At 39.9% G+C, this 22,680-nt stretch overlaps 2 protein-coding genes and 1 long non-coding RNA gene across 7 annotated transcripts in view; 2 read left to right on the plus strand and 1 right to left on the minus strand.

Annotated features, from left to right (window-relative positions):
* The first annotated feature begins 6,690 nt into the window (after positions 1-6,690).
* Positions 6,691-18,316, plus strand: serpine1 (serpin peptidase inhibitor, clade E (nexin, plasminogen activator inhibitor type 1), member 1). 2 transcript variants are annotated; one of them, XM_061961193.2, is made up of 8 exons: positions 6,691-7,368; positions 7,959-8,203; positions 11,193-11,417; positions 13,467-13,661; positions 13,734-13,932; positions 14,016-14,116; positions 16,597-16,683; positions 18,076-18,316. In XM_061961193.2, exons 2-8 carry the CDS (start codon positions 7,960-7,962, stop codon positions 18,198-18,200), a joined length of 1,176 nt encoding a protein of 391 aa, XP_061817177.1. In that variant the 5' UTR covers positions 6,691-7,368; position 7,959; the 3' UTR covers positions 18,201-18,316. The 2 variants fall into 2 exon arrangements, with proteins under 2 accessions (XP_061817177.1, XP_072769263.1); XM_072913162.1 differs by lacking the exon at positions 6,691-7,368 and having other exon boundaries at positions 7,847-8,203.
* LOC133606834 (uncharacterized) lies at positions 7,693-20,636 on the minus strand. 2 transcript variants are annotated; one of them, XR_009815305.2, is made up of 4 exons: positions 20,179-20,636; positions 16,570-16,640; positions 15,524-15,694; positions 7,693-8,196 (listed from the first exon to the last, which is right to left on the minus strand). It is a non-coding gene; the product is annotated as an uncharacterized lncRNA (long non-coding RNA). The 2 variants fall into 2 exon arrangements; XR_009815306.2 differs by lacking the exon at positions 20,179-20,636 and adding an exon at positions 18,058-18,912.
* Positions 20,637-20,745: 109 nt separating this feature from the next.
* The window catches only part of LOC133606832 (tetraspanin-5-like), a 39,717-nt gene continuing 37,782 nt past the window's right edge, over positions 20,746-22,680 (plus strand). Inside the window, exon 1 of one of the 3 annotated variants that reach the window (XM_061961194.2) lies at positions 20,746-21,101. In XM_061961194.2, the coding sequence (XP_061817178.1) occupies positions 21,021-21,101 (81 nt within the window). In that variant the 5' untranslated portion in view covers positions 20,746-21,020. The remainder of the gene's footprint in view (positions 21,102-22,680) is intronic. The other 2 variants (XM_061961195.2, XM_061961196.2) reach the window with 2 other exon arrangements.

Consider the following 22,680-nt stretch of genomic DNA (forward strand, 5'->3'; position numbering starts at 1 on the left):
GCCCGGACGCGGGTCACCGGGGCCCCCCTCTGGAGCCAGGCCCGGAGGTGGGGCACGATGGCGAGCGCCTGGTGGCCGGGCCTGTCCCCATGGGGCCCGGCCGGGCACAGCCCGAAGAGGCAACGTGGGTCCCCCCTCCAATGGGCTCACCACCCATGGCAGGGGCCATAGAGGTCGGGTGCATTGTGAGCTGGGCGGCAGCCGACGGCAGGGCACTTGGCGATCCGATCCTCGGCTACAGAAGCTAGCTCTTGGGACGTGGAACGTCACCTCGCTGGGGGGGAAGGAGCCTGAGCTAGTGCGCGAGGTTGAGAAGTTCCGGCTAGATATAGTCGGACTCACTTCGACGCACAGCAAGGGCTCTGGAACCAGTTCTCTCGAGAGGGGCTGGACTCTCTTCCACTCTGGCGTTGCCGGCAATGAGAGGCGACGGGCTGGGGTGGCAATTCTTGTTGCCCCCCGGCTCAGAGCCTGCACGTTGGAGTTCAACCCGGTGGACGAGAGGGTAGCTTCCCTCCGCCTTCAGGTGGGGGGATGGGTCCTGACTGTGGTTTGCGCTTACGCGCCAAACCGCAGCTCAGAGTACCCACCCTTTTTGGATTCGCTCGAGGGAGTACTTGAGAGTGCTCCCCCGGGTGATTCCCTCGTTTTACTGGGGGACTTCAATGCTCATGTTGGCAGCGACAGTGAAACCTGGAGAGATTGGGAAGAATGGCCGCCCGGATCTGAACCCGAGTGGTGTTCTGTTATTGGACTTTTGTGCCCGTTACAGATTGTCCATAATGAACACCATGTTCGAACATAAGGGTGTCCATATGTGCACTTGGCACCAGGACACCCTAGGCCGCAGTTCCATGATCGACTTTGTAGTTGTGTCATCGGATTTGCGGCCTCATGTTTTGGACACTCGGGTGAAGAGAGGGGCAGAGCTTTCAACCGATCACCACCTGGTGGTGAGTTGGCTGCGATGGTGGGGGAGGATGCCGGACAGACCTGGCAGGCCCAAACGCATTGTGAGGGTTTGCTGGGAACGTCTAGCAGAGTCTCCTGTCAGAGAGAGTTTCAATTCCCACCTCCGGAAGAACTTTGAACATGTCACGAGGGAGGTGCTGGACATTGAGTCCGAGTGGACCATGTTCCGCACCTCTATTGTCGAGGCAGCTGATTGGAGCTGTGGCCGCAAGGTAGTTGGTGCCTGTCGTGGCGGTAATCCTAGAACCCGTTGGTGGACACCGGCGGTGAGGGATGCCGTCAAGCTGAAGAAGGAGTCCTATCGGGTTCTTTTGGCTCATAGGACTCCTGAGGCAGAGGACAGGTACAGACAGGCCAAGCGGTGTGCGGCTTCAGCGGTTGCGGAGGCAAAAACTCGGACATGGGAGGAGTTCGGGGAAGCCATGGAAAATGACTTCCGGATGGCTTCGAAGCGATTCTGGAACACCATCCGCCGCCTCAGGAAGGGGAAGCAGTGCACTATCAACACCGTGTATGGTGAGGATGGTGTTCTGCTGACCTCGACTGCGGATGTTGTGGATCGGTGGAGGGAATACTTCGAAGACCTCCTCAATCCCACCAACACGTCTTCCTATGAGGAAGCAGTGCCTGGGGAATCTGTGGTGGACTCTTCTATTTCTGGGGCTGAGGTTGCTGAGGTAGTTAAAAAGCTCCTCGGTGGCAAGGCCCCGGGGGTGGATGAGATCCGCCCGGAGTTCCTTAAGGCTCTGGATGCTGTGGGGCTGTCTTGGTTGACAAGACTCTGCAGCATCGCGTGGACATCGGGGGCGGTACCTCTGGATTGGCAGACCGGGGTGGTGGTTCCTCTCTTTAAGAAGGGGAACCGGAGGGTGTGTTCTAACTATCGTGGGATCACACTCCTCAGCCTTCCCGGTAAGGTCTATTCAGGTGTACTGGAGAGGAGGCTACGCTGGATAGTCAAACCTCGGATTCAGGAGGAACAGTGTGGTTTTCGTCCTGGTCGTGGAACTGTGGACCAGCTCTATACTCTCGGCAGGGTCCTTGAGGGTGCATGGGAGTTTGCCCAACCAGTCTACATGTGTTTTGTGGACTTGGAGAAGGCATTCGACCGTGTCCCTCGGGAAGTCCTGTGGGGAGTGCTCAGAGAGTATGGGGTATCGGACTGTCTGATTTTGGCGGTCCGCTCCCTGTATGATCAGTGTCAGAGCTTGGTCCGCATTGCCGGCAGTAAGTCGGACACGTTTCCAGTGAGGGTTGGACTCCGCCAAGGCTGCCCTTTGTCACCGATTCTGTTCATAACTTTTATGGACAGAATTTCTAGGCGCAGTCAAGGCGTTGAGGGGATCTGGTTTGGTGGCTGCAGGATTAGGTCTCTGCTTTTTGCAGATGATGTGGTCCTGATGGCTTCATCTGGCCAGGATCTTCAGCTCTCGCTGGATCGGTTCGCAGCCGAGTGTGAAGCGACTGGGATGAGAATCAGCACCTCCAAGTCCGAGTCCATGGTTCTCGCCCGGAAAAGGGTGGAATGCCATCTTCGGGTTGGGGAGGAGATCTTGCCCCAAGTGGAGGAGTTCAAGTACCTCGGAGTCTTGTTCACGAGTGAGGGAAGAGTGGATCGTGAGATCGACAGGCGGATCGGTGCGGCGTCTTCAGTAATGCGGACGCTGTATCGATCCGTTGTGGTGAAGAAGGAGCTGAGCCGGAAGGCAAAGCTCTCAATTTACCGGTCGATCTACGTTCCCATCCTCACCTATGGTCATGAGCTTTGGGTTATGACCGAAAGGACAAGATCACGGGTACAAGCGGCCGAAATGAGTTTCCTCCGCCAGGTGGCATGGCTCTCCCTTAGAGATAGGGTGAGAAGCTCTGCCATCCGGGAGGAGCTCAAAGTAAAGCCGCTGCTCCTCCACATCGAGAGGAGCCAGATGAGGTGGTTCGGGCATCTGGTCAGGATGCCACCCGATCGCCTCCCTCGGGAGGTGTTTAGGGCACGTCCGACCGGTAGGAGGCCACGGGGAAGACCCAGGACACGTTGGGAAGACTATGTCTACCGGCTGGCCTGGGAACGCCTCGGGATCCCCCAGGAGGAGCTGGACAAAGTGGCTGGGGAGAGGGAAGTCTGGGCTTCCCTGCTTAGGCTGCTGCCCCCGCGACCCGACCTCGGATAAGCGGAAGAAGATGGATGGATGGATGCACCCGCCCGCACCCGCCCGTTGTTATATATCTAATATAGACGATGCAAGGCATTAGTGAGGTTATAAAGCTTTTGCCTGTTAAAGAAAGGAGACACCAGTGCGCAATCATCTGGGAGCCGCGCTGAGCGCACCTCCAAGCGCGTGGAGGTGCGATGTCCCTTGCACCCGCGGCGGCTCCACCCGGGCTCCCGCCCGAGGCTTCAGCGCGCACCGCGGCGTCCATCCTACTCGTCGCGGCCTAGCCCTCGCGGCTCTCGCTGCCGGCGACGGCCGGGTATGGGCCCGACGCTCCAGCGCCATCCATTTTCAGGGCTAGTTGATTCGGCAGGTGGGTTGTTACACACTCCTTAGCGGGTTCCGACTTCCATGGCCACCGTCCTGCTGTCTATATCAACCAACACCTTTTCTGGGGTCTGATGAGCGTCGGCATCGGGCGCCTTAACCCGGCGTTCGGTTCATCCCGCAGCGCCAGTTCTGCTTACTAAAAGTGGCGCACTCGGCTCACCAGGGTGAGCCCCACCCCTTTCGTAAGTGCACTGCGCGCGGAGTGACCCCTGTTACGCTCCCCCGGCAACGGGGGTGGCGGGCAGGTACGCTGCGCGGGCGGAGCGCGCGGAGTGACCCCTGTTACGAGCCCCCGGCCACAGGGGTGGCGGGCAGGTAAGCTGCTTACCTGCTGCGCGTGACGCCGGCCGCGGCGAAGGCGGACGAGGCGGGGTGTCGGTGCGGTGGGCGCGGTGGTGACCCTGGACGTGCGTCGGGCCCTTCTCGCGGATCACCTCAGCTACGGCTCCCGGTGGGGCCCTCTCGGGGGAAGGGGCCTCGGTCCCGGACCCCGGCGAGGCGTCCCTTCTCCGCTCCGTAAAAGTGTCCATCTCTTTTTTTTTTCTTCTTCTGTTGTGGCATATGCTGCAGGTGCCTGCTCGTTTTTCGTATGTGGGTAACAACATTTAACTATGTATATATATTTACGAATTGGTTTAACTGCCACCCGCCTGAATCTATTTAAAATCTAATTTTTTTTTATTTCAACCGCCCGACCCGACCCGCGGATAAAATCTTAATTTTTTTTTTATTTCAACCGCCCGATCCGCGGATTCCGCGGTTGTGTCCGCAAACCGCGCATCTCTAATACATATATATATATATATATATATATATATATATATATATATATATATATATATATATATATATATATATATATATATATATATATATATATATACACACACACACACACATATATACACACACACACATATATACATATATATATACTGTAAATATACATACATATATATGTGTATATATATATATATATATATATATATATATATATATATATATATATATATATATATATATATATATATATATATATATATATACACACACACACACACACGTACGTACATACATACATACATACATACATACATACATACATACATATATATATATATATACACATCCATCCATTTTCTACCGACCGCTTGTCCCTTTTTGGGGTCGCGGGGGGTGCGGGAGCCTATCTCTGCTGCACATAGATATAAATGTATATATATATATATATATATACAAACCCCGTTTCCATATGAGTTGGGAAATTGTGTTAGATGTAAATATAAACGGAATACAATGATTTGCAAATCATTTTCAACCCATATTCAGTTGAATATGCTACAAAGACAACATATTTGATGTTCAAACTGATAAACTTTTTTTTCTTTGCAAATAATCATTAATTTGATGCCAGCAACACGTGACAAAAAGTTGGGAAAGGTGGCAATAAATACTGATAAAGTTGAGGTATGCTCATCAAACACTTATTTGGAACATCCCACAGGTGTGCAGGCTAATTGGGAACAGGTGGGTGCCATGATTGGGTATAAAAACAGCTTCCCAAAAAATGCTCAGTCTTTCACAAGAAAGGATGGGGCGAGGTACACCCCTTTGTCCACAACTGTGTGAGCAAATAGTCAAACAGTTTAAGAACAACGTTTATCAAAGTGCAATTGCAAGACATTTAGGGATTTAAACATATACGGTCCATAATATCATCAAAAGGTTCAGAGAATCTGGAGAAATCACTCCACATAAGCGGTATGGCCGGAAACCAACATTGAAAACCACTGTCACTAAATACAGTTGGTCGCTACATCTGTAAGTGCAAGTTAAAGCTCTACTATGCAAAGCGAAAGCCATTTATCAACAACATCCAGAAACGCCGCCGGATTTTCTGGGCCCGAGATCATCTCAGATGGACTAATACAAAGTGGAAAAGTGTTCTGTGGTCTGACGAGTCCACATTTCAAATTTTTTTTTTGAAATATTCAACATCAGGTCATCCGGACCAAAGGGGAAGCGAACCATCTAGACTGTTATCGACGCAAAGTTCAAAAGCCAGTATCTGTGATGCTATGGGGGTGCATTAGTGCCCAAGGCATGGGTAACTTACACATTAATGCACCATTAATGCTGAAAGGTACACATACAGGTTTTGGAACAACATAGGCTGCCATCTAAGCGCCGTCTTTTTTCATGGACGCCCCTGCTTATTTCAGCAAGAAAATGCCAAGCCACATTCAGCACGTGTTACAACAGCCTGGCTTCGTAAAAAAAGAGTGCGGGTACTTTTCTGGCCAGCCTGCAGTCCAGACCTGTCTCCCATTGAAAATGTGTGGCGCATTATGAAGCGTAAAATACGACAGCAGAGACCCTGGACTGTTGAACGAATGAAGCTCTACATAAAACAAGAATGGGAAAGAATTCCACTTTCAAAGCTTCAACAATTAGTTTTCTCAGTTCCCAATCGTTTATTGAGTGTTGTTAAAAGAAAAGGTGATGTAACACAGTGGTGAACATGCGTTTTCCCAACTACTTTGGCACGTGTTGCAGCCATGAAATTCTAAGTTAATTATTATTTGCAAAAAAAAAACTAAGTTTATAAGTTTGAACATCAAATATCGTGTCTTTGTAGTGCATTCAATTGAATATGGATTGAAAAGGATTTGCAAATCATTGTATTTTGTTTATATTTACATCTAACACAATTTCCCAACTCATATGGAAACGGGGTTTGTATATATATTTATATATATATATATATATATATATATATATATATATATATATATATGTACATACACATGTTTGCTCCATTTTTGTATATATATATATATATATATATATATATATATATGTATATATATATATATATATATATATATATATATATATATATATATATATATATATATATATATATATATATATATGTACATACACATGTTTGCTCCATGTTTGTGTATATATATATATATATATATATATATATATATATATATATATATATATATATATATATATATATATATATATATATATGTATATATGTATATGTATTTATATGTGTGTGTGTATATGCAGGTATATATGTGTGTGTATATGTATACATGTATGTCTCAATCATGGCTGATAGGTATCGGAATCGGCAGCATAATACCCTGATTGGAAAATGTCTAATCGTAATGTTACAACACTAAAAGATAAATGTTGTTATGCTAGAAGACTAAAGTTGTAATGTTTGGAAACTAGATTTGTAATGTAACAAGAACAAATTGTAACGTTAGAAGCTGAAGTTGTAATATTAACAAACAAATATTGACTTTTCCCTCTCGTAAAATGGTGACTATACCAGTTGGAAATTATGTTTTATTAAAAAAATTTTTTTACAATGACAACATTTTTCTCCCACAAGAGCACAAAATGTAACTAATTATAGTAGTAATAATATGTATTACAGTAATGATGAAAGAATGTGTCAGCATACTTTTTAGACATTTTTCCATCGTTTATCACAATGAGACATTTGGGGAACACTTTCCACATCGGGGGAGGGCTCACATACCGCAACCATTTGTGAAAGTGTGTGTGACTGCTCCATGTTTGTCCACTGACGCTGTCAGACGTGGAACGAGTGAGTGTGTGCGTGTGTGTGTGTGTGTGTGTGTCGTGAAAAAGGGAAGCTTTTCCAGACATTGCCAAATGACATCATAGCCGTCGCAAATAACCTCTGTGTGCACAAGGGAAGGAGGGTGTATGTGTGTGTCTGTGTGTGAAGGCTATAAAAGCAAAGGAAGTCCAGCAAAAGTTCATTTTCTATTCAAGCAGCAGAAGACCAGCAACAAGACAAAAGGTAATATTTTACTTTTTTTTAGGGTTTTTGTTCATTGATTTAATATTTGAAAGGATGATAAATTATTACAAAAATATATTATTTAAAAACAGGCATTTTTATGAGTTTAAGCAATTTTGTTTCATTTTAGTTTTTTTCTTAACCATTTATTATAACACATATAATTAAGAATAAGGAATTTGGTATAATTTAAGCATTTTTGAATATATCACTTTTTAATTCATCAATAATTTAGTATGTTTGAATATATTAAAAATACTATTTAAATACAAATACGTTTTGTTTATTTTTATTCATTTATTATCATAACACTATTAAGAATAATTTTGTTCTTAAACTTACTTCGGAAGATTTGAAGCATTTTTTAAGGTTTACATTTGTTATTAGTGTCAATTTAACTGTAGTTGTGTACAAGTATGTTTTAGTATATTTAAAATAACATATTTCCTACACTTTTTTTACTAGACTATTTGCCATTTTTATATATTTTTAAACATGTTTTTCGATTATTATAATTTTTTATATCACTGATTTGACTCACGGTACAATTTAGAGTACAACAATGCACAATTAATACTTTTTTCACACAGGATGTTTTGCACGTACGTTCTCCTTGTGGTCCTACTGAGCACTGGCAGAGGCGGACAAGCATCGCTGTCAGACAAGCACACCGACTTTGGGCTGAAGGTCTTCTCCCACTTGGCAAGAGCCACCGGGGACAGCAATGTGGTCTTGTCCCCCTACGGCGTCTCCTCCGTGCTGGCCATGGCTCAGCTGGGTGCCGCCAGAAACACCCGCAAGGCCATGACGGCCGCCATGGGCTTCAACCTGCAAGGTATAACATATTCTTCACTGTTCATTATCTCAAACAGGATTTAGTTTTTTTTTAAATTGTTATTATTATTACTATCCACGACCCCTTCTGGAGATCATTTGCAAAAATATTTAGACTATTTACTATCAGGAATGTTTGGGTCCCATTGACTCAGATTAAAACCATTTTTTTGATGGATTGTATCACCGATTAAAAACGATGTAATACATCGGCCACACCTTCATGTGGAGCTGTAAAACACTCAGACATAACCAGCAAACACACTAAAACTCAAGAAGAGAAAAAAGTGCATAAAGTCTTGCCGGGGTGGCTGGAGCCTATCCCAGCTGCATTTGGGCGGTATGCGGGGTACACCCTGGACAAGTTGCCACCTCACCAACACAGATAGACAGACAACATTCACACTCACATTCACACACTAGGGACTATTTAGTGTTGACAATCAACCTATCCCCAGGTGCATGTCTTTGGAGGTGGTAGGAAGCCGGTGTATGTATGTATATATGTCCCGATACCAATATGGTACCGGTACCAAAATGTATTTCGATACTTTTCTAAATAAAGGGGGCCACAAGAAATGGCATTATTGGCTTTATTTTAATGAAAAATCTTACGGTACATTAAACATATGTTTCTTATTTCAATCAAAGAACAATTTTGTCCTTAAATAAAATAGTGAACATACAAGACAACTTGTCTTTTAGTAGTAAGTAAACAAACAAAGGTTCCTAATTAAGCTACTGACGTATGCAGTAACATATTGTGTCATTTATCATTCTATTATTTTGTCAACATTATAAAGGACAAGCTGTAAACATTTATTATTTATCTACTTGTTCATTTACTGTTAATATCTGCTTATTTTCTGTTTCAACGTGTTCTATCTGCACTTCTGTTAAAATGTAATAATTAGGGATGTCCGATAATGGCTTTTTGCCGATATCCGATTTTCCGATATTGTCCAACTCTTTAATTGCCGATACCAATATCAACCGATATATGCAGTCGTGGAATTAACACATTATTATGCCTAATTTGGACAACCAGGTATGGTGAAGATAAGGTACTTTTGAAAAAAATTATTAAAAGAAATAAATTAAAAACATTTTCTTGAATAAAAAAGAAAGTAAAACAATATAAAAACAGTTACATTGAAACTAGTAATTAATGAAAATTAGTAAAATTAACTGTTAAAGGTTAGTACTATTAGTGGACCAGCAGCACGCACAATCATGTGTGCTTACGGACTGTATCCCTTGCAGACTGTATTGATATATATTGTTATATAATGTAGGAACCAGAATATTAATAACAGAAAGAAACAACCCTTTTGTGTGAATGAGTGTGAATGGGGGAGGGAAGTTTTTTGGGTTGGTGCACTAATTGTAAGTGTATCTTGTGTTTTTTATGTTGATTTAATAAAAACAAAAAAAAACGACAACAAAAAAAAAACGATTTTGATAATAAAAAAAACGATACCGATAATTTCCGATATTACATTTTAAAGTATTTATCGGCCGATAATATCGACAGGCCGATATTATCGGACATCCCTAGTAATAATCACTTATTCTTTTCTTGTTTGGATACTTTACATTAGTTTTGGATGACACCACAAATGTAGGTATCGATCCGATACCAAATTGTTACAAGATCATATATTGGTCATATCCAAAGTCCTCATGTGTCCAGGGACATTTTTCCCGAGTTTATAAACATGATATGATTTTTTTTTAGAGAAAAAAAGATTTTGTGACGATAAAAAGTAACGATGTAATCATAGTAATATTAACTAGATACGCTATTGTACTTGGTATCATTACAGTGAATGTTTGGTGTAGATCCACCCATGGCATTTGTATACATTCAGGATTGGCGTCATTAGTGGTGACGGCGGTGAGCTACGGTGTGTAGTAAAGCATGTTTAGCTATTCCTCGTCCTGCAGGGAGGATACTTGTAAGAAACTCACTTTATTTGTCGCCATGGAGGCGAGGATTAGTGATTTAGAAGTAGCTAAAACACTGTTGACTGCGGATGGATGTTAGCTGCTAGTTAGCTAGCCGTGTCTTAAAGCACCCCTTCCTGAGGGCGTTTCAGTGTTATAACTTCACCTTTATCGTTAGTTTTTAGGCCAACATGTCCCTTTTTCTGTCTACACACCTTTTCTGCTTGAAAGTACTCCATGATTGTGCGCTGCCGAACATGCTCCTCTGCTCGTAAAACCAGCAATGTCAGGATGTAACCACGCGGCGACATGCCCGTAAAAAAAAAAAACTTTAATAAAAAAAAAGGTGAGCCAGTACTTTTCAGAGTATAGTACCGTTTTTGATTCATTAGTACCGCAATACTATACTAGTACCGCGATACCGTACAACCCTAATATATATATATATATATATATATATATATATACATATATATATATATATATATATATATATATATTTGACAGGAATATTTTTTCACGCAAATTATGACTGACAAATATTATCCCGAGAGGTAAACCTAATTCTTGCAATATTATAACTTCTTTACGTAACTGCAAAATTATTCTCTCAAATTACGACATTTGTTCTCGTAATACTTCATATCTATCATGCAGGCAATTAGTACTTTTTTTTTGAGAAAAATATTTTTTTTCTCGCAAAGAAATTGCCACTATTGTCTTGTCATGGTTTAACTTTATTTCGGCGACATCTCGTATATGTTTAAATATTGTGACTTTTTTTGTAAGACGTTATGATTTATTTCTCGTACAATTACTTTTTGTTGGAACATTTCGATTTTTTTACCTCTTCATAGTCCAACCGTTTTGTTACCCTAAGCATCGATCAACTTCCTTATCATAATTACAACTTTATTCATAATCTATTGTTGCGGCGCCGTCTGTTATTTTTATGTTACAAGCAGTCTTGTTGAATCTTTATTATTTGCTTTATTATTTGACTATTACTACTATTTAAGTTGTATTATTATTTTTGTATTTAGAGCGTGGTATGTCCAGGCAGCAGCGTACGTTGCAGTTTGAGCTGCACAACGAAGAAGGTTTGGACATGGCGAGTGGAGTGATGGTGGAGAGGAAGATGATCCTGGAGAAAAGCTTCCGCCGCGCCCTCATCAAGGCCTTCAGCAGCCACCCTCACCAGGTGGATTTCACCAGACCCAACCAGGCGGCCAGCGTCATCAACGCTTGGGTGTCTGACCACACAGCAGGTACTTGCCAAGCTACGTGAAAGTATGGCTGAGCTACAAGAGGAGGTTGGAGCGTTCTGCTGGAAATATCCGCCATATAACGGTTGCGTACCTATTCAATGGGCCCATAGCGATTAGTTTTCCGAATAGCGTCGCCGTGGTAACACAAAATGTTCCCAATTTGAAGTACCCTTGTCGGGGCAAACGAGACCTTTCCGACGGTAAAACATATGTGGGGGTTCGTTGGCCGGTTCGTTTCGTATTAGACGTAAAATAAACGTGCGGAACTATAAAAAGTACCTTTTTTGAGAATTAAAGGGTGTGTTTGCAACATAAACACAGGTGCGTAGAGGGTGCCAACTTTCCAAAGTATTTTACAGAGTATATCCCGCCCTCTCACGGTTTCTCGTACGTAATGACGTAACTACGTACGTACGAAACACATTCACGCGCATTACCTTTAGGTGTTGTGAGCTAATAATAGTGATTTGGATACTTAGACTTAGACTAGACTTAGACTTCCTTTTTATTGTCATTCAAATTTGAACTTTACAGTACAGATAAGAACGAAATGTTGTTGCATTAGCTCATGGTAGTGCAGGATAAAAAAGCAATAAGGTGCAGATATAAATAAATAGATTACTGTACAGATAAATATATTTCACTTTTGCATATGCATCCAGGTTTATGTTATATTGTCTTTATATTCTAGCGAGTTAATCCGTTTTTGTGGGGAACTGAAGGGATTATTATGATGTGTTCAAGAGTCTTACGGCCTGAGGGAAGAAGCTGTTACAGAACCTCGAGGTTCTGCTTCGGAGGCTGCGGAACCTCTTTCTAGAGTCCAGCAGTGAAAACAGTCCTTAGTTAGAATTAGCTGTCACTGAATGTGGTTTAACAGAACAAATGTTCTGTGAAACCACTAATGGTAACATAAGTTAGCTGTTTTGCTTGGAAAAATGTTGCTTTGAAGAAATTGCAAACAGCACCATCAGGTGGCAATATTACAATACTAAAGTTGTACTTTTCCAAGATCAAAGTGAAAATATCATGATTGTAATAATGTCATTTCATTTATTTATTTTTTTAAGTTTCAATATCACATAAAAAGTAGCATTTTTCTAAGAAATAAAAGCTGTAATATATCGAGATTAAATTGAGTAGAAATTAAAAAAAGTAATCATTTTATTAGCAAGACCATTTTAGGGACCTAAGGGCAAAAAGTACAACCAAAAGTAACAGCAACATTATTACTTTAATATAACAACATAATTTCAATAATATGTCATGTTTTTAAAGCAAATGAAAAATAATGTTGTAAAATATCAGCAAAAAAGTTTAAATTTTACAAGAATAAATCGGGAATATTACGACACAAGTTGTAATTTCACATGGGAAAAGTGGCAATATCGCGATAAAAAGTTATTTTAGGAAAACAGAGTTTTACAAGGAAAGAGTCATAGAAAATTGTCACATTTTAGAGATTACAAAAATAGACAAAATTATAATATTACGAGGAAAAAACACTGTTCAACTATCTGTTTTTTTTCTCTATAAATTAAGTCGTAATTAGATCGTTATTAGGTAATTAAGTCGGAAAAGCTCTTTTAATTATTGCCTTGTAATCAATTTATTTCTATAACTACCACATTATACTTCTGACAACTTTTTTCTCCTAATATTACGATCTTATACTTCCAAAATGATGTCGCTGTTATTGCAAAAATGGTTTTACATTTGCAACCATGACATTATTCCGTAAAAATGTCTATTTTTTTTCCTATAAAATGGTGCCTTTTTTCTCGTAATAGTTCAGTGTCGTGATTACGTGACTATTCTTGCAGTATTACAACTTTCTTCTCGTTTAGAGTTCAATTTGAGGCTTGTAATATTTCTCATAACTTTTTTCCCTATCGTAGCGTAACTTTATTCCCGTTATGTTGACAATTTCTTGCAAAATGTAAGCTTTTTTCTTGCAGTATTGAAAAAAACGTAACTTTATTTTATTTTTTTGGCCCGCCGTCCTCCACACAAATTTGTTCACTTGTTTGTTTCCATTTTTTTTTGCAGGAGCCATTCCCAACTTTTTGGCGCCGGGATCGGTGTCGGATGAGACACGCCTTGTTCTCCTGAACGCCCTCCACTTCCAGGGGCTCTGGAAAGTTCCATTCGAGCCCAGGCGGACCCATGAAAGAATGTTCCACTGTGCTAACGGCAGTGCTGTCCCGGTTAGCATGATGACGTTGACCAGCCGCTTCAACTACGGTGAGCCTCAAATGATCTTACGAATCAACAAAGGATCTTATCAGCTAACTAGATTTGGTTCCGCGTCTACAGGTGAGTTTGTGACATCCGACGGCGTGGATTATGATGTTCTGGAGCTGCCATACGAGGGTGACTCACTTAGCATGCTGCTAGTGTCGCCCTTCGAGCGCGACGTGCCACTGAGCGCGCTCAGTAGCGAACTGAGCAGCCAGAGGATCAAGCAGTGGCGATCGGAACTACGTCATGTTCGGAGACAATTATCCATGCCCAGGTAAGGTGTAGGCTATGCTTGCTGGATTGTGCTATTTATTAGCACCTTATTGATTTATCATTATTGACATTGTTGTTTTTTAGGTTTACGCTCAACTCCGACGTCAATTTAAAGGATGCTCTCGTCAACATGGGCTTGGGAAACATTTTCAATCTAGCTACTGCCGATTTTACACGCATCACCGGTGAGTACAACAATAAAACAACGCACACCGAGTTGTCATTCCAACAATAAAAAAATGTCCACAATATGTCTGGGAAATTGTATGCAAATGTTGCAAAACTGAATACCGTATTTTCTAGAGATGTCCGATAATATCGGACTGCCGATATTATCGGCCGATAAATGCTTTAAAATGTAATATCAGAAATTATCGGTATCGGTTTCAAAATTATCGGTATCGGTTTCAAAAAGTAAAATGTATGACTTTTTAAAACACCGAGGTGTACACGGAAGTAGGGAGAAGTACAGAGCGCCAATAAACCTTAGAGGCACTGCCTTTGCGTGCCGGCCCAATCACATAATATCTATGGCTTTTCACACACTCACAAGTAAATGCAATGCATACTTGGTCAACAGCCATACAGGTCACACTGAGGGTGGCCGTATGAACAACTTTAACACGGTTACACATATGCGCCACAATGTGAAACCACACCAAACAAGAATGACAAACACATTTCAGGAGAACATCCGCACCGTAAAACAACATAAACACAACAGAACAAATACCCAGAACCCCTTGCAGCACTAACTCTTCCGGGACGCTACAATATACACCCCCCGCTACCACGGCCACCTCAACCTCCTCATGCTCTCTCAGGGAGAGCATGTCCCAAATTCCAAGCTGCTGTTTTGAGGCATGTTAAAAAAAATAATGCACTTTGTGACTTCAATAATAAATATGGCAGTGCCATGTTGGCATTTTTTTCCATAACTTGAGTTGATTTATTTTGGAAAACTTTGTTACATTGTTTAATGCATCCAGCGGGGCATCACAACAAAATTAGGCATAATAATGTGTTAATTCCACAACTGTATATATCGGTATCGGTTAATATCGGAATCGGTAATTAAGAGTTGGACAATATCGGAATATCGGATATCGGCAAAAAAGCCATTATCGGACATCTCTAGTATTTTCCAGACTATAAGGCACACTTAAAATCATTTTTCTTTCTCAAAACTCGACAGTGCGCCGTATAACCTCATGCGGCTGATGTAAGGAATAATTCTGTTTTTTCTTACCGACCTCGAAGCAATTTTATTTGGTACATGGTGTAATGATAAGTGTGACCAGTAGATGGCAGTCAAACATAAGAGATACATGTAGACTACAATATGATGGCAATATGACTCAAGAAAACAACACCAACTTTGTATATGTTCCATTGAAAATATAGAACATTACACACGGCGCTCAAAAATCTATCAAAATGTTTTAGTACAACTTTGGTAAGCTATGAAGCCGCACCGCTTGATGGATTGTTGGCGCATTAAATATAAGAGTATTATTATGGTGTGTGTATAAGGTAAGACATATTATCTGGCGTTTTGTTTCGCAATATTATGCAAAAGCAACTTTTCTTACCTTCTGGTACCTGCTGATCTGTATTTGGGATCTGCATAAGTCCTGAAAATGTGCGCGCTTCCGCCTTTGTAGTCGATAAGCTTCTTCTTTTTCTCTATCTTCTTGTTATGGGACATTCATCCTCCGCTGTTGCCATTTCTAATAGAAAAATAAATGTGTCCCATGAAAAACCTAAGAGAAAAAGTGGCAATGTTATTTGATTTGATTTTTGATTTGTATTAAGGATCCCCATTAGCTGGTTGCCACAACAACCCACTAGTCTTCCTGGGGTCCACAAACTCAATACAATACAAGTAAAAGCATATAATTATAACTACACAATACAGAAAAAATAAAAGCATCAATAAGAAAACTAGCAAACAATTTACAGTCACAGAATAATAATTACCATGTAAATATAACTACACAATACAAAACCAAACAAAATCATCAACAAGCAAACTAATTTAAAGACTCAGATAAGATATTACTTTCCTTTTAAAAACCTGTTTACTTTCAATGCCGGTGAGAATTCGAGGCAGGTTATTCCAGAGCGATACAGATCTATAAATAAAAGATTTCCGCAAAGCATTCTTCCTGGGACGAGGGAGTACAGATGCCCCTCACTAGACGCCCTGGTATTATGATTATGTATAGTGCTACTGTGAACTATTTGGGCCATGAGCAAAGCAGGAGTTTTACTACCGGTTACAGATTTGAACAATATTAGAGTATTAGCTGACAACCTGTTCCGCACTGTTAGCCAGGAAAGAGAAGCATGCATTTGGTTATGTTATAAGGATAATGTAAAATAGTTATACTGTAGAATAAAGATATAATTTATATTGTCAATGATTTAAGAATAAAATCATAATTGTACGAGAACAAAACTCAAAATTCAGTCAACAGAATTAGGAAAACAAGAATTACAGACCAAATTAAAGGTTTCCTAAACATTGGCGTATTCAGCCAAAGGTCGAGAGACTATCGATTATTCTCTAATGGCTATAATCAGCGGAATGAATCAGCCAACCGGTTACTCCTTCAGACCCGAGTTCAAAGCTAACCTTGTCTTGTTTCCTTGAACTCTTCAGGTGATGAGAGGCTATGCGTGTCCAAGGTTTTCCAGACTGTGAAGCTAGAGGTCAATGAGCGGGGAACAAAAGGAGCGTCAGCCACAGGTAAGAGTCGGAGATCAAAGGAGCATAATGGAGCTTATACATACATACTATAATTAAATAATAATAGATTGTATTTGTATTGTACTTAACATACGTCAGGAATTCTGGGCCTCATGTAAATATATGACATTACTAAATACAGTACTGTATTTATGTATACTATTTATACTTTCAGTTTTAATACATATATACACATATATATTATATAAACACATATATACAGTACAGGCCAAAAATGTGGACACACCTTCCCTTCATTCAATGCGTTTTCTTTATTTTGATTGAGTGATTGAAACTTTTATTAGTAGATTGCACAGTTCAGTTCATATTCCGTACAATTGACCACTAAATGGTAAAACCCGAATAAGTTTTTCAACTTGTTTAAGTTGGGGTCCACGTAAATCAATTCATGGTATTTTCATTGTAGATTGTCACTGAACTGAGACTTAGACTTCTTTTTTTATAGTCATTCAAATTTGAACTTTACAGCACAGATAAGAACGAAATTTCGTTACATAAGCTCATGGTAGTGGAGGATAAAAAAAGCAATAAGGTGCATATATAAATAAATAAATGAGATAGGCTCCAGTGCCCCCCGCGACCCCAAAGGGAATAAGCGGTAGAAAATGGATGGATGGATATATAAATAATATATAAATATATATATATATAAAATAAATAAATATATATACATTTTTATAAATAAATAAATAGATTACTGTACAGATAAATATATTGCATGCGTCCACGTTTATGGATGTATGTTATATTGTCTTTTTTATTCCAGCGAGTTAATCCATTTTAGGGGGGAGTTGAGGGGATAATTTAATTATGATGCGTTCAAGAGTCTTACGGCCTGAGGGAAGAAGCTGTTACAACGCATCGAAACTATGAATGAACACATGTGGAGTTATGTACATAACAAAAAAAAGGTGAAATAACTGAAAACATGTTTTATATTCTAGTTTCTTCAAAATAGCCACCCTTTGCGCTGATTAGTGTTTTGCACACTCTTGGCATTCTCTGGATGAGCTTCAAGCACACCTGTGAAGTGAAAACCATTTCAGGTGACGACCTCTTGAAGCTCAAAGAGAGAATGCCAAGAGTGTGTGAAAAAGTAATCAGAGCAAAGGGTGGCTATTTGGAAAAACTAGGATATAAAACATGTTTTCAGTTATTTCACCTTTTTTTGATAAGTACATAACTCCACATGTGTTCATTCATAGTTTTGATGCCTTCAGTGACAATCTACAATGTAAATAGTCATAAGAATAATGAAAACATATTGAATGAGAAGGTGTGTCCAAACTTTTGACCTGTACTATATAAGTTTAGTTTTAAGTACAGTACTTTATTTATTTATTAGATAGTGACCTTTTCTTGTGCTTTTAGCTGCTGTGATGTTCTCTCGAATGGCGGTAGAGGAGCTCACTTTGGATCGACCTTTCCTCTTCCTTATCCAGCACAAAGGAACCGGAGCTATTCCGTTCATGGGACACTTCAACCAGCCTCTTTAAATACAAATGTATTTTTCTTTACTGTTATGACACTGATGCACTTCACAAAACAAAGGACATATGTTACTATGCTTCATTTTTTTTTTTTTTTTTTACTAATTGTCTTTTTTGCAACACTGTATTTGTATTTATATTGTATTTATTAAAAATAAATATATTATATTTTAAACAAGACTTTAGATTGGTTATTTCTTACTGTGGAGCAAAATACACTGTATTCTGTCATGATCTGTTAAACCAGATCGTGCCGAATTTTGAGTGTATTGGCGTTTTTCCTGTGTTTAGTGTCTTAGTTGTGGTTTAGCGCTTTTATTTTGGTTGCACTTTGTTTTGTTTGTGTTCTCCTGCAGCACTTACACACTTGCCTCTGAGCACTTCCTGCACCTGTTTTCTTTTACAATCAATACTATTTAACTTGGTAGCGGCTGCTACCTTTTGTTTGTGGATGCTTCTCTTGCTGTATGTCTTACGAGTAAATCTTTGCTCTTCTCCAGCATTTTGTTTTATAGCCTGATCAGTTTAGTTTCGTTATGTGTAGTATTGCCTAAGCTTCAGTCTTTCCCTTTGCAGCACTCACCTTTTGTTTTTGTCATCACATGATATACTTTTTACCTGCACGCTGCCTCTTGGGAACACACCAATTATCGCTGCGACTCAACCCATGGGTCCCAGTATTCTTTAATATTAATTCCTTCTTTTAAAATATTGTTTTTTTGGTCAGGTAATTATGAGTTTTTTTTTCCAACTAAATTTCTAATTTAATATATTTTCTATTATAATTACAACTTTTTTGTCATAACAATAAGAATGTTTTCATAATGTCATAACTTTATTCCATTACAACATTATTATTGTAATATTAACATTTTTCTTGTAAATGTATGACTTTTTTTTATCATATAATTAAGACTTTAAAAAATAAATCACATTCCGACTTTAATTCTTGAAACATTACAAATTTGTGCAGTTACAACATTTTTCCTTCAATATGACATATTTTTCTTCAAGCATACTTTTTATTTTAGTATGACAACTTTATTTCATACTATAAATGTTTTATTTATTTAAACATATTTTCTTCTTGGAAAATTTGAACCTAACTTGCTATCGCTATTTTATGAAAATAAATTGGATTGTATTATTTGTAAACCATTTCAACTTGTGGATTTATCATTTGCAAACTGTACAATATATCTGCATTCAAATCTATGAATTCATTTATTCATTTATTTTATTTTTGATATGTTTGGCAAAAAAACATTACCCATTTCATAAGTTTTGAACTCTGAAATAAATTAATTTTGTAAAATTATTTTAAGGATGCAATGTTTGCAAAAATCCAAAATAACGGTAACTATGTTATTTGGTAAAATAGTTTGTCATAATTTGTATTATTGTATATCTAGGCTATTCAATTACAAAACAAAGAGGGCTGCAGTTTCAAAAGCCCAAAGGCTCAGGGGCCGGATATCAAAATGGGGATGTTTCATCAGAAAGTGCATCCACAGTTTATATTTATTTGAGACTGTGTTTACCTAATGGCAAAATATACACATAGGCTTTCACACTGCACTGTCAATGAATTCATTATTCTGCCCTCGCTACTCGTTTCCATGAATTGATTAACGTGGACCCCGACTTAAACAAGTTGACAAACTTATTCGGGTGTTATCATTCAGTGGTCAATTGTACGGAATATGTACTGTACTGTGCAATCTACTAATAAAAGTTTAAATCAATAAATCAATCCAGCGTGTGCAGCTAGTTAACAATAGCGTTGTCTCCCTCTACTGGTCAAATTTAGCACTACGTGTATTAAACAAGTTTTGATCGTCACTCTCAAACAAAAAACAACACAGGAATACAAAATACATTGCAAAGTCATACATTTTAATACAACACAAACTAAATGTATGTATGCAAAAAATATATTATATCTACTTACAAATGGTTGACCAAGTTTTGTGATGAAACTTACACTGTATGCTGCTTGTCTGGATCGATGTGTCCATCGCTTAAAAGGTCCGCCAGAAAACAACGACTCGAATACTTGCTCAGGGTAGAACATTCATTCTTTGTTGTACAGTCGTCGTTAAAAGTCCGATTTTTAGCAATTTATTTAGATTTGTTTTCCAGGGTTGAATTGAGTAGTCTTCTTCTACTCACCCTACTGCTGCGTCACTGTGACACATAACACTCGCTGTCGCCCCGCGGGCTGGCGGGAGTACTGCATACACGATCAACCCTAGTTTTAATGCTTTCATCGAGCCTATTCGGCAGGCCAAATGAAAAACTTGGGCGGGCCAGATGTGGAACGCGGGCCTGTTGTATATTGACTCTTCCTGGACGAATAACGTGCGTATATAGAGGGGGTTTGTTCACTAACTCAGATGCAGTGGAAGGAAATTACGTGCTACAGCTCCGGAAGTGAAGCATTTTTGTGGAATTGGCTTAGCGTGCTGTCTGTCAAATACTTCCCCAGCCAATCAGTGCGTGGTACTTGCCTCATTGGTCCCGCCTCCACCTGCTCGTCGCAATATTATCAGACAAAATAAACGGTGTGGCGAATATTCCGCGTTATTTAGCGTCAAACGGACATCATCTGTCGCGACCTTTTTAGAATCTAGCTTTAGTGCCTAATTATGACGTAAATCAGCAGGAAAGGACATCGTTGATTTGATAAAAATTCAATGATGAACCTACATGCTCCACAAAGCCCGTAAACGAGCACGAAAGGCCGTTTTTTTTATTGCCGCTATTATTCATGTTATCTTATTCTTACATTTACGGATTAGATCCAGTCGATGATGCCTGTTAAACATGTCGGGGAATCAATACAAAGGCCACGAAGTCAGCTGCTGCATCAAATACTTCATTTTTGGATTCAACATCCTCTTCTGGGTAAGATTGATGGAAGGAAGCCTTCGAACAAGGTGGACATTTTGTTCGTATTCGCCTTTAAATGTCATTTAAATCCAATGTAATGCCAGCTCTTGTAATCCTACTGCTGGGGATGCTAGCAGCTGCTAATCGGCTTCTTGTTTGTTGTTGGTGCCCTTCAATGTCAGCCTTGCCAGCAACATAAACAATAGAATATAGGAGTCATAAAACATTAGTTTCACAGCATTATTACAATCACGCTTTTTATTCTCTATGTAATAAAGTTGCATATTTATGTAGTGTATTTTACTTTTGAACACAATGTACTTGTGGATTTTCTATATGTTCTCGTATAGTACACATGATAATGTTACTTTAACCCTTGTGTAATGTTCATATTGTTCTTACTTAGCCAGGGTTTGTGGGTCTGATGGACCCGTTGCATTTTGTGGTTTTTAATGCCTCACAATCAAACACTTTTTATGTTAAAATACTGAACATATGTTTACATATGTTTACATATGTTTACCTACTCAGTGGCCTAGTGGTTAGAGTGTCCGTCCTGAGATCGGTAGGTTGGGAGTTCAAATCCCGGCCGAGTCATACCAAAGACTATAAAAATGGGACCCATTACCTCCCTGCTTGGCACTCAGCATCAAGGGTTGGAATTGGGGGTTAAATCACCAAAATGATTCCCGGGCGCAGCCACCGCTGCTGCCCACTGCTCCCCCCACCTCCCAGGGGGTGATCAAGGGTGATGGGTCAAATGCAGAGAATAATTTCGCCACACCTAGTGTGTGTGTGACAATCATTGGTACTTTAACTTTAACTTTTAACTTTACCTTATCCCAATAAACATCTGTTCAGTATTTTAACATACAAGTGTTTGATTGTGAGGCATTAAAAGCCACAAAATGCAACGGGTCCCATACCGTCTCTGTTTATCGGCATATGTTTACCTTATCCCAATAAACATCTGTTCAGTATTTTACGTAAAAGTGTTTGTTTGTGAGGCATTAAAAGCCACAAAATGCAACGGGTCCATCAGACCCACAAACGCTGGCTGAGTAACAACAATATGAACGTTGCCAGTTTCTGCATCACAAGGTTGCAACATTGTTTGTCAACACGGTCTGCTCTCATTTTCTCGCACATTTGACCCTCTGATGTTCTGTGTACCTACACTCTGTCCTCCTCCTGTCTAGGCCTGTTGTGTGTGTGTGGGTGGGTGGGTGGGGGAGTGGGTGGTACACAGAACATCAATTTTCACACTTCTATTAGCCCCCGGTCCAGTGGACCCGGACATCTTATATGTACCGTATTTTTCGGACTATAAGTCGCAGTTTTTTTCATAGTTTGGCCGGGCTCCAGTGCAACTTATATATATGTTTTTTTCCTTCTTTATAATGCATTTTCGGCAGGTGCGACTTATACTCCGGTGCGACTTATACTCTGAAAAATACGGTAATAGAAATGTGTAGGGGGGGTGTATGGTGTGTGGTCATTAAATATGTATTCTGATATATGTTCTTCACAGAAAATGAGCCAAAGTCAGTGTGTCTCAGTTTGAAAAATTCATTAAGTGTATCATTTTTCTTTT

The sequence above is a fragment of the Nerophis lumbriciformis genome, linkage group LG05, assembly GCF_033978685.3.
Source record: "Nerophis lumbriciformis linkage group LG05, RoL_Nlum_v2.1, whole genome shotgun sequence".
NCBI classification, from domain to species: Eukaryota; Metazoa; Chordata; class Actinopteri; order Syngnathiformes; family Syngnathidae; genus Nerophis; species Nerophis lumbriciformis.

Excerpts from the sequence above, each read along its gene's own strand:
- serpine1 (XM_061961193.2), top strand. The coding sequence starts at position 7,960 with ATGTTTTGCACGTACGTTCTCCTTGTGGTCCTACTGAGCACTGGCAGA. Across the intron at positions 13,662-13,733 it reads GACCAGCCGCTTCAACTACG|GTGAGTTTGTGACATCCGAC; the intron begins GTGAGCCTCAAA and ends CCGCGTCTACAG. Across the intron at positions 13,933-14,015 it reads AGACAATTATCCATGCCCAG|GTTTACGCTCAACTCCGACG; the intron begins GTAAGGTGTAGG and ends GTTGTTTTTTAG.